Source organism: Bos indicus x Bos taurus, chromosome 2, assembly GCF_003369695.1.
Source record: "Bos indicus x Bos taurus breed Angus x Brahman F1 hybrid chromosome 2, Bos_hybrid_MaternalHap_v2.0, whole genome shotgun sequence".
Classification (NCBI taxonomy): domain Eukaryota; kingdom Metazoa; phylum Chordata; class Mammalia; order Artiodactyla; family Bovidae; genus Bos; species Bos indicus x Bos taurus.
The window spans coordinates 52366712-52379271 of NC_040077.1; the positions used below are offsets into that span (position 1 = coordinate 52366712).

Sequence of the window (12560 nt, forward strand, 5' to 3'; positions counted from 1 at the left end):
TCACAGAATCATCTTTTAGGATTTGAAATAGCTCAGCTGAAATTCCATCACCTCCACTAGCTTTGTTTGTAGTGATGCTTCCTAAGGCCCACTTGTCTTCAGACTCCAGGATGTCTGGCTCTAGGTGAGTGATCACACATCATGGTTATCTGGGTCATGAAGATCTTTTTTGTATAGTTTTTCTGTGTATTCTTGCCAGCTCCTCTTAATATCTTCTGTGTTAGTTAGGTCCATACCATTTCTATCCTTAATTGTGCCCATCTTTGCATGCAATGTTCCCTTGGTATCTCTGATTTTCCTGAAGAGATCTCTAGTCTTTCCCATTTTATTGTTTTCCCCTTTTCTTTACATTGATCACATAGGAAGGCTTTCTTAACTCTCCTTGCTATTCTTTGGAACTCTTCATTCAAATGGGTGTATCTTTCCTTTTCTCCTTTGCCTTTTGCTTCTCTGCTTTTCTCAGCTATTTGTAAGGCCTCCTCAGACAACCATTTTCCCTTTTTCCATTTCTTTTTCTTGAAAATGGTCTTCATCTTTGTCTCCTGTACAATGTCACAAACCTCTGTCCATAGTTCTTCATGTACTCTATCAAATCTAATCCACTGAATCTAACACCCACTGCCTTTCAATTGCCTATTCTCCTTTCCTTGGTGAATAGGGACCTGTGATTGAAAAGAACTGATTTGAAAATGCTGGAGGATTCTATCTTTACTCCTTAAGTTCCCTGGTGGCTCAGACTAAAGAGTCTGCCTGGATGCAGGAGACCCCAAGTTAGATCCCTGAGTCAGGAAAGTCACCTGAAGAAGGGATTGGAACCCACTCCAGTATTCTTGGCCTGGGGAATCCCATGGACAGGGAAGCCTGGTAGGCTATATAGTCCATGGAGTTGCAAAGAATTGGACATGACTGAGTAACTAACACACACACACACTGCTGCTGCTGCTGCTAAGTCGCTTCAGTCGTGTCCGACTCTGTGCGACCCCAGAGACGGCAGCCCACCCGTCCCTGTGATTCTCCAGGTAAGAACACTGGAGTGGGTTGCCATTTCCTTCTCCAGTGCATGAAAGTGAAAAGTGAAAGTGAAGTCGCCCAGTCGTGTCCGACTCTTAGTGACCCCATGGACTGCAGCCTACCAGGCTCCTCCATCCATGGGATTTTCCAGGCAAAAGTACTGGAGTGGGGTGCCATTGCCTTCTCCAACACACACACACACACACACACACACACACACACACACACAATTGGTTTAGCCTAATACCTGGGGAGGTGGGGGGATTGGTTGTGGTGCAGAGGCTGGGGGTGGAGGTGGGGTGCTGGTTGGGAAGTACCTAATTACTGTTTGTCAGCTACTGTGCTTCAATTTTATCCTCACAACACATTTCTGAGGTTAGTTCTATTATCCTCATTTTAGAAAAGGTGAGACTAAGTCCTGCAATGTTAGGTAACTTGTTCAAGATCATACAGCTAGGATGTGACAGAGCTGACCTTCGAACCTGTATCATCCTGACCCAAGGATTCATGCCTTTCCCGCATGAGGAACACTGCTTCCTATTTTGCATATAAGTGAAATACGTTTGTATTCTTCCCCCAAAATGCTCTTTGGATGATTTAGATATCAAGAAATGATTTTTCACTTCAGTTATTTCTTTTAGAACCATTTGAGACTTTCTGCTTTGAAATTCAATTTAAGCAGACATTGCCTTGACTGAGCAAAGTAAAGCACAGTTTTCTTAGGATCATCATTGAGTTTTGGGGACTAATAATTTTGTGCAGCAGCATTATTACAGAAAGCAATATGCTGCTTAATGAATGGTGTTTACTTAAGTCATAAAAGAGAATTCAAACGTGGAATATTTTTTAAACAATGTAGTTGTTATATACTGAGTGATATTTCTAGTTTATTTCTTATAGGAAATAGCATGTAATTTGAAATGCATATATAAGTTTTTATATACATACATATATTTTTATTTCACTGAGCACATTAGCAAAAGTCGTATTATTAAAGTAAAAAGTTGCTTGACAGCCAATTCTTTGTGATGAAAATTTTACCACATCTTTAGTAGCAGTGTTACCTATTGCTCTTAATGCTTTTGTTGTTTAAAGAAAGATTGTAGAAACTTTGGTGTTCATAAGCATGTACCTTTACCTTATTTTTTGCATCTTCCTTTGGGGGTGGGATATTGATAATAGTGAGGAAGTGGCCAAATGTCTCAAGAAATTGTATCCTAAAGATTTTTAACACTAGAGAGTTGATATTTGAGTATGAGTGTGTGTTCTTCTAAATATGGATCCATTGGGGGCACTGGTAGCTGATGAATTGATAAATGGATTAACATGAGTGTTCCAGAATCAGAGAATTCCTGAACTGGAATGAGCCATACAAATGAAGGACTCTAGTAGTGGCATTCTTAGTTAGGACATGAGTTCAGTGACTGTCCAAGTCCAGATAGAACTGTAGTCCAAGGTAGTGCTGAGGTTACTGAGTCAGGGTCACAGCCATTCCATCCAGGAAATGAGACATCACAGTAGGAGGGGACTTTAAACTTCCTGGGATAGAAGAAACTGAGTCATTTGGAAGTAATCTTAGGACATGAAGAAAACAGAAATCAGAAAAATAAACCATCTTTCTTTCCTCTTATGAACATAAATGGTATAAAAATATTGATTCCCAAATACAAATCTCATGTTACATATTTAAAAAAAAAGTGGAAAAGGGCTTCCCTGGTTGCTCAATGGTTGGGAGTCCAGCTTCTGGTGTAGGTGGCGTGGGTTTGATCCCATTTTGGGGAACTAAAATCCCATATGCTGCAGGCCACCTGAGCCCATGAGCCACAACGAGGGAGAAGGCTGTATACCTCAATGAAAGATCCCACATGCCACAACTAAGATTTGATGCAGCCAAAAATAAATAAATGTTAAAAGAGGGGAAGATACCATAAAATAAAAAGAATAAACCTATTTAAAAATGTGTCTGTAAATGATTTTATTTGCTTTCTGGATATAATATTTGAACATATTTATTTTAAAACAGTTATACATACATATATGTATGTTTGAATTTTTTTTTTCTTAATATCTAGGATCTGTGAAGGTTTGAAAGGGCCAATGAGTATTCTCATCCTTGAGGCATTCTATGGTGGGTCCCATAAACAGCTGGTGGATCTGCTTCAAGAAGAGTTAGAAGACTCTGTCCTTTATACCCTGCCTGCAAAGAAATGGCACTGGAGAGCAAGGACATCAGCTTTATACTTCTCTCAGAATATTCCCACCAGTGAGCACTACAGGTAATTAAAACCCAGGCTGTGTCTCCAGCCTATTTCAAATGCACCTGTTCTAAGGAGCCTGCTACTCTGTTGGCCTCTGTGAGATTTCCTCCAACTGTGTAATTGGTCAGTATGACTACAGTAGCTATTCCTGTAGAGACAGCAAAGCAGCCGGGTACACTGATATTCTGAGGACACCTGGCTGGTAGGAATGTGGCCTCATTTAGACCCTACATGCCTCTTCTTATTTGTCTTGTCCTTTTACCACATGCACATGTGGGTGTATGATGACATTTTTTTGGCCTGAGATGAGAGTTGATCTTGTGCATACTTGGTTTTTTTTTTTTTTTTTTTTTTCACTTCCATAACCTCTCATGCCTCTTTGAGTGAGTATGCTGTTTTAGGGTATCTGCTCTGTACTAGGAGCTCAGGTTGGAAAGATGGATATGACCAAGATGAATATAACCCTTACAGGTTTTTATAGACTATTCAGTTAAAGATGGATATGCAAGTGCTATGAGAGTATGAAAAGGGGAGACGTTGATTTTGACTGTGACAAATTGGAGGTCTTTTTATAGAGTTGATCACCTTTGCTTACTCTGGAAGGATGAATAGATTTGGGGACACAGACTGGGGACACAGATCTCAGTTTTGAATTTTGCATCGTCAGGCAGTGGGAACTATGGGGACCTGTTAGAAAGTCTCATGAGAAAAGCTGAATGGGAACTACTGATCCCATTTTAAGGAAACAAGTAGAATGAAATCCCCCTGGAATATCCCTATTGCCATGTGTCTCCTGATGGTTAAGTAGTAGATGATTATCCTACTGTGGTTTACATATCCATGTTCTTACCACGCTGGACCCTTCTGTGTAGGGCTGCATTGATGTCGGCAGGAGTGAGGAGTGCCAGACTGATAATGAATGGAGTTCGAGACAGGTTGTTAGAGTGAGGGCACATTGCAAGCTGCAGTGCCCACCTTGGCTTCAGCAGCCGTATCCATCTGCTGCTGCTTGTAGGGTGGAGCAGTGACAAGGGAGAGAGCAGCTTGAGATTTAAATGTAGGTTGCTGTGCTTAGTAGTAATTTGGGGGATTCAGAAAACAGCCCATTTGGTATATGAAAGCCATGCATCACCTCTGAGAATTCAGATTGTCGGATGAAACAGCAGTGAACGCTCAAGCCATGTTGCTTGGAATTTAAAGGTAAAAACTGTTGGAGGGCATGTTGAGAATTTTGTATTTTTCTAATCTAAAGTGTATTTTTCCTTACATAATTTAATGTTTTATATTCTGGTGTCACCAAGTGAGTATTGTAGATTCACTAGTAGTATTAGAAATTTCAGTGCATGTATCGATAACAAATCTTAAGGGCAGTGACAAGCCTATTGCTGTGTTAAGATCTGACTGTTTATAGTTGCTTTCACATCTCATTTAATTGTGTTTTTGCAGCACCATTTGCATTATATTACTTAAGGTCAAGTGATCAGGTTGGCTTTATGGCACATTTTCATTTAACATTACCATTTGATATAATACATTCATATGTACCAAATGATATGATACATTTGTACAGTGATTTGAACATTGAAATGAACCATTTTTCTATCTGCTATTAGATTTCATTTTGATTATGCAGTATTTCTGAATGGAATTATTATATCACAAATATATGTGTATGGATAGCATGCAGACAAACACTTCTATGCGCATGGCTTTCCCACTGTTTGAGGTCTGAAGCATTTGAGGATGAACATCATATTGGTTTTTGAAGCAGTCTTATTTGGGTGGTAGGTTTTTGGAATATGATAATATATAGCCGTAAGCTCCAGGTCCTATCAGCGGTATCTGTGGTCTTTCAAGCTCAACCATTTAAGCTGCAGTTAGTGGTACTTATTAACCTAATCAGACTTCACTAAAAGATATACCTCACTAGTCTAACTTACAGTTATATTTGACTAGGGTTAACTTATCTACTCTTTACCAAATAACCTTTTCATTTTTAGAAAAATAGCAGCAGCTTGCAAACTTATACTAAGTTAAAAAAATATGCTCACTCAATTCTAGATTAAAGTGCAAGAATTACATTTTGTTATACCAGATAAATCTAATCTCTCTAGAGACTTTTAAAAATATGAAATCGTCTTGATTTGTTTGCTTACTCTATTGGTACATTGGTCAAATGAAGTCACCAAAATTCATAAAGATAAAATGAGTAAGCACCAATATTGCATACTAGGCAAAAACTACTCTTAACTAGTAGGAATGTATCTGATGAGAATGACCTGGAATGTAGGTACACAGGTTACTTTTTTTTTTAACATCTGTACATGTAGTCATTGTTTTTATAAGCTTGTTATCTGGGTAATATTTTATTAGTAAAAGAATAAATTCTCCAGCCTAATTAATCAGTTCGATTTGCTTTATCTTGACGACGAAAGGAGTACATCATGATTCACATTCAGAGCTGTTTAATTTTTATTACAGATTACAAAAGATCCGTGGTTTATTTTTCTCGAGTAGTTTGGTAATTATTAGGTTATATTAAAGCTTTGCCTTCTGGAAACTTCACAGAATGCAGAAAAATGTTTCTGAGGATGGGCCTCAATTTCATGTTCTGAAATGTATGAGTCATTTGTCCCAGGATCAAGCATTTCTACTTTCTTAAAATATACCTAGGGTAGGCATCAAAGATATTTCATTCTTTTTTCCTTCTTTACTAAAGAAGTATCTTTACTAAACTGAAAGAATCAGTCTTAACTTAAAATCATTTTTTGTTCACTCTCTGATGCTTGCCATTATATTTTAATTCTGTCTGAGGTATTATAGCAGATACTGATCATTGCCCACTTAACTGCCCTTCTTCCTTGTTGACAGAGTCAGTTTTCTTTGGGGTGGCTAAGTACCCAGCACTTGGGAGTGAAGCTCGACAGACCTGAGTCAGTTGTGATGAGCCTGTTCTCTGGCAGATTGTCCAGGCTTTGCTTTGAAGCTAGTGCTGGATTCTGGCAAATTTTGATTTAAGTAGATGACTTCTGGGGTTTCTTCCAACTCAGTTTTCTTTTTTTTTTTCATTTTATAAAAGGGGAAAGCCATCTCCCCTTCCCTGTGTTTGACTGCTGTTATGATCTCTACAACTGGGAGGCGACAGCTGGAGGACAAAACACTGGGCTGTCAGCAATGTCTGATGAAGGGCTGTGAGGCTGTAGCTCCTTAGTTCTCTGAAAACCCTCTCTGTCTAAAGCATGTGGATACATTTTGTAAAATGAAATACATTTCCTTTTAAGTTCATAGCGAGCACAGTGAGAGAGAACCCGTAGAGGGTTGTGGAAATTAGGGTGATCACCTAGCTTTGAAGCTGTGGTTGCTTAGTTCTCATAAAGGGGACAGATTAACTGAGTTGTTATATGTTACATTCTTGAAATGAAATGTTGGGCAGAGTTAACCTGAATTAGGAAGCTTTCCATATCCTCTTATCGGAACCTCACCAAGACAAGGGACCAAAGGTAAGGTGACAAACAGTGTTATTGGATGCTGTCTTTTGTACCAAGAAAGGGGGTTCTAAGAACGGAGCAGTGGAAGAGTGCACTGGAAATGAATGAAGAGAGTTGCCGGGTGATCAGTGGAGCGGAGGCTGTCGGTGCCCCACCCACTCCCCTCCTCCTTTCTCCTGCCGCGTGCGCCCTGGTCAGCTTCCTGCTGTCGGTCTCAACAGCCCTTTGCCTGCAGAAGCAGCTGTGGGCAGCATGCCCCAAGCAACCCTCCATCGCCCCTCAGATGAAATCATGCCCAAGTGTGAACACTAGAGAAATCATTAACAAAGATTCCTCCAAACCCTGTAAGTCAGGAAATAAAAGCATAATTCTAAATAATTCATGGATCACAGAAGAAATTATCATGGATACTAAAAAATAGAACTGAGTCATAGTGAACATACTGCATGTCACAGTGTGGGTTGCATCTAAAGTGACAAAGCCACATCGTCTGTAATAGATTTATTATTATTATTGTTATTGTAATTGTGACACTCAGGACTTTCTAAAGCTTATGGCCGAGCGAGGGTAGGGCCCCTCTTACTTGAATCTAGGCATAGTACTGGGAAGGAAAAATAAAAATAGCAAAAAATAGTGAAATTGAAAGCGCACACACACACACACACACACACACACACACAAACATATGGGCTTCCCTTGTGGCTCAGTGGTAAATAATTCACCTGCCAAGCAGGAGATGTGGGTTTGACCTCTGGGTTGGGAAGATCCCCTGTATAAAGAAATGGCAACCCACTCCAGTGTGTTCTTGCCTGGGAAATCCCATTGACAGAGGGGCCCCGTGGGGTCACAAAAGTGTTGGATATGACTCAGTGACTAAACAACAACAACAAATATATATATATATATATATATATATATATGTATAAAATGGAGATGAAAAATCTTTCCAGGTTCAAGGGTTGGGAGTAGAGAAAGGAAAAATCATAATGATAATCAGTACCAGTTAGGACTTGTATGGCTACAAGAAACAGAAAACCTACAAAACTGAGCACTTGATGTCATGTAACACAAGTCTGAAAGAGGCAAGGTAGCACTGTATAAACCGACCTGCACAGGGACCCAGTCCCTGTCTGTTAATGGGGAGATTTTTTAGTTGATGTGACAATATCTTTAAAGATATTCCATTCAGATTTTCCATTTCATTTTGAGTAAGGTGTTAACAAGTTATGCTTTTCTAAGAAATTATCCACTTTGTCTAATTTTTCAAATGTATTTATTAACTGTTAGGAGAATTTTCTCATTTGGAGCTCGTCTCTAGCTTTTAGCCGTAGAAGTCACTCATCATTTGAATTTTCCTCTCGTGAGGTTTTCCTTTTTTAAAATTATAGGATAGACTCATGAAGACAGATAACATTCTGGTTTGGGATGCTCAGTACCTGCCACTCCCAAATTATCCTCAAACTGCTATACTGTGAAGTTCTCCACTTGGTTTATAAATGGCGGGAGGTAGCTTCCAGTACTGCCCAGCTCACTGTCCTTATATCATTATCAGTTGCATGCACTTCTTGGGGTTTGGATGATGTTCTGACACTGTGTAAATAATAATGACAGTAGGTGTGATACAGCATCCCATAGTCTGACCCATATGTGACTCTTGCATTTTATGAGAACTGGCCGAGAGTTTTCCTCATCACTGTTGCCCAGCCAGCCAGCTTTCATATCGTGTAATGCCTAACTGTGGGATTCTCTCTCTCTCTCTTTTTTTTTTCCTACCTGTCTGCTCTTGTGTCCAGGCAGTACACACAGCAGCTTTCTAGTATTTGTATGGCACTTAGGGCTTTGTTCACAAAATTTCATTTCAGTGAACTTTCCTCTGATTGGCAGTATAAAACCATCTGGACTTGATGTTGAAAATATAACTGACCTAATGCTTCAAAAATAGTGTAATACTGAAAACCAAATAACTGGCCATTCAGTCTCTGTTTCACTATTTTTCTTTGGTTTCCCCCTTCTCTCTCTCTCTCGTTTTCAAAGCCATGCACACATACATGAATGACTAACACTTAAATTATATCCTTCATTGCACAACTGGAAATTAACCAGATTACATGCATCCTAAAGGAGAGTTTCCAGACTGTATCTTTTCTGCTTTTCTCTGTGTTTCTTCTTCAGTGCTGTCAAGAAGTAAAATATTCCAGTAGCAGGGGAAAAAAAAGTTTTCTTGTTATGCAGTTCATAGTTTATTCTCACCGTTGACTGCTAATTCAAAAGTGTTTGTATAGTTAGTAGCATGCATTGTGAACCCACTGTTTCCAAAGAGTTAAGCGCAACAGTGCAACTTCAGATGCATGTTTTTAATATTCCTTCTAGCATATTTTAAAGATAAAATAAAATTTCGCATTTAAGATTCTATACAGCCCCAGGTAACAGTGCATCTTTATGTACAATATTATTTTAAACAGACCCTTACCTTAAAGACCTGTGGGGTAAATCTTTCATATGTTTAATCTTTTGAAATCTGACAACTGTATTTTAAAAGACAAACTTGATGTTTTATTAAACTTTTACAAAGGAGAGAAAATCATTATTTTTAATGAAGGAAATGGAAAAGGCAAAAAAAAAAAAAATTCCCTAAATATCCTTAAGTGGATGAAAAATCATGCTTGTTTAAAAATGTTTTGGCTGTAAAGTAAGGACCTTCATAATTTTGCTTTTAGAAGTAACAGGCTTATTTTTTATATAACAATTGAAACCGTGAATCGAATCTTAGAGTGCTTCTGATCTAGTTGTTTTTACTTATTTTCATTGTACTTCCACTCCTGACATTTGTTTATTGCAGAAGGTGTTTCTGCTTTATTAAGGTCTTAGTCAATGAAATATGTTTGCGTTAGGAGCTCTATAGGTGAGCACAGAGTTCTGGCATCCTTCCCTTCTCTTAAGCCACCTCTCTTAGGAGAGCTTTCATGCTCACCGACTTCCTTGGAGAAGGGGATGACAGAAGATGGGATGGCTGGCCATCAACTCAATGGACATGAGTTTGCACAAACTCTGGGAGATAGTGAAGGACAGGGAAGCCAGGCATGCTGCAGTGCATGGGGTCACAAAGAGTTGGACATAACTGAGTGACTGAAGAACAGCAAGCCGACTTTGGACACATTGTCCTGTTTAGTAAATGACCAATTATTCCCCATCTTTCCTTAGTTTATACTTTGTGGTTCTTTCACATGATGGACCTGCTAGCCTCCTGACCAGCCAGCCCACAAGAATAACTGCAGGCAGAAAGCATGAGGCCTTGTGCTCACAAAAGTGCTGCATGTCTCTTTCATTATCCTTTCTTTCTAAAGAGCATAATCCTCTATTTTAGTAAATTTTTTTTCCTGTAAACAGTCTTTCCTGTGTTTCTCCTTGCTTACTGTCTCATGCTGATCATCACAACTTAATACTCCCTTTTTAGGAGAAATTTCTGTGATTGAATATAAGTAGTTGAGAGAAGGCTGGGGGAAGGATGGTTTGCCCAAAATTTCCCCCAGACTGGTTTTCTTTTGGCTCTTTTCTAAGCATTTTTCCATTTTACCCCCTTCATCAGCATGTATTAAGAACTTATAGTAATGTGTATATGTGGAATCTAGAAAAGTGGTACAGATGAACCTATTTTTCTGGGCTCCAAAATCACTGCAGATGGTCATTGCAGCAATGAAATTAAAAAACGCTTGCTCCTTAGAAGGAAAGTTATGACCAACCTAGACAGCATATTAAAAAGCAGAGACATTACTTTACCAACAAAGGTACATCTAATCAAGGCTATGGTTTTTCCACTGGTCACGTATGGATGTGAGAGTTGGACTATGAAGAAAGCGGAGTGCCGAAGAATTGATGCTTTTGCACTGTGGTGTTGGAGAAGACTCTTGAGAGTCCCTTGGACTGTAAGGTGATCCAACCAGTCCATCCTAAAGGAAATCAGTCCTGAATATTCTTTGGAAGGACTGATGCTGAACAGAAGCTCCAATACTTTGGCCACCTGAGGCGAAGAGCTGACTCATTTGAAAAGACCCTGATGCTGGGAAAGATTGAGGGCAGGAGAAGGGGACGACAGAGGATGAGATGGTTGGATGCATTGACTCGATGGACATGGATTTGGGTGGACTCCGGGAGTTGGTGATGGACAGGGAGACCTGGCGTGTTGCAGTTCATGGGGTCGCAAAGAGTCGGACACGACTGAGCAACTGAACTGATAGAGACACAGATGCCTATTATGGACATGTAAACATGGGGGTGGGGCGTGGGGCAAAGAGGAGGGTGGAACAAATTGGGAAAGTAGCATTGACATATATACACTACCATGCAGAAAATAGATAGCTGGTGGGAAGTTGCTTTATAGCACAGGGAGCTCGGCTCGGTGCTCTGTGATGACCTAGGGGGGTTGGTTAGGGATGGATGGTAAATGAGGTCCAAGAAGGAGGGGATATATGTATACATATAGCTGGTTCACTTTGTTGTACAGCAGAAACTAACACAACATTGTAAAGCAAGTATCCTTTATTTAAAAAAAGAAAAAGAGTCAGTGCCTAATCTGATACTGCTGATGGAAAGGCAGATTTGACAAATGGGGACACACAGTGCTGATACTTAGTAAGCATTTAGTAAACTCTGTTGATGAAAGACAGTTTAGTGCCTGTATATCCAGTTGCTATACTAAGAGCTTGTATTAAATAATCCCGAATTAAAAACCATCAGTGACTTCCTCTTGCATATATGAGAGTCCAGATCACACCCAGGACTCACAGGGCCCTGCTTGCCTCTGCACCCTCATCTCTCAGCCCCGGCAACTCACTGATCTCCTGTAGTAACGACACTGGCCTGTCCTCTTATTCAGAAACAGTAACTCTTTCCTGCCTCACGTCCTGTTGCTCCTTGCCGGTCCTGTAGCTGGGTACACTAACTCATGCCTGCTCTCCACACCTTTACTTACCTTTTCCATCCTTCCCCTTCTCAGAGGGGCCTTGCCTGATCACCCTGTCTCTATTTCAGCATCCTTTTTTTCTCTCCACTCTGCAATTACATTGCATATGATTTGTAATTATTTTCTTTGTTTGATTTTTTCTTTAAGTCCCATGATGAGAAGGGGCATAGTTGTCTTGTTTACCATTTTTATCCCCAGTATTTAATATGCTTCTTAGCAGATAGTAGCTGTTGAGTAAATACGGTTGAATGAATGCTTTCATATCTGTGGTTTTGAAAATACAAACAAAGTATAGTTGCAATTGGCTTTGCTAATTTGCTGTTTTTTTTTTTTCCTCTGCCTTTAGCACTACTAGAATCCTGTGTCCAGGGATATCATCTCCTACACAGAAACTGCTTAGAAACATTTAAGGGCCTGTGTATTAAGGGCCTCAGTGTTATGGGATTAAACTAAAGAATTCCTTATACACTTACTCACTTATTTTTATGGGCTGTATTAATCATACCATGAAATCAGTCATCATTCATTATGTAAATTTTGATAATAAAAAATATAATTTTCTGGAATTTCCCCTGTATAAAAATGTTTCTGGAAAAAAAGAAATGTTTCTTAGTTCAGGAAAGTTTATAGAATCTAGAATATGTATGAGATATTTTATAAAATTTCACATTATTGTATTTAAGGCTTTTTAATTTTGTTAGTGGCCACCCATGAAGAGTGGGCTTTTAATTTATGGTGTGGAAGCTATAAGATAAATGAGAGATTAGAATTTGGCCCAAAGAAGTGTTTAGCTTGGCCACCCAATTATTTAAGCATTTTTAATTTTTAACTGCTTTTAAGACA

General features: G+C 39.3%; 1 protein-coding gene across 18 annotated transcripts in view; it reads left to right on the plus strand.

The window, feature by feature from the left end:
* The window catches only part of GTDC1 (glycosyltransferase like domain containing 1), a 493004-nt gene that overhangs the window by 108697 nt on the left and 371747 nt on the right, over window positions 1-12560 (plus strand). For 15 of the 18 annotated variants that reach the window (XR_003514505.1, XR_003514508.1, XR_003514506.1 and 12 more), the window contains one exon: window positions 3084-3287. The exons of 2 other annotated variants lie outside the window; for them this stretch is intronic. Coding sequence is in view for 13 of the 16 variants with exons in the window: in XM_027561467.1 (XP_027417268.1) it covers window positions 3109-3287 (179 nt within the window). In the remaining 3 variants the exon portion in view is untranslated. Of the gene's footprint in view, window positions 1-998; window positions 1020-3083; window positions 3288-12560 lie in introns of those variants that run through there. One more of the 18 variants, XM_027561499.1, reaches the window with a different exon arrangement.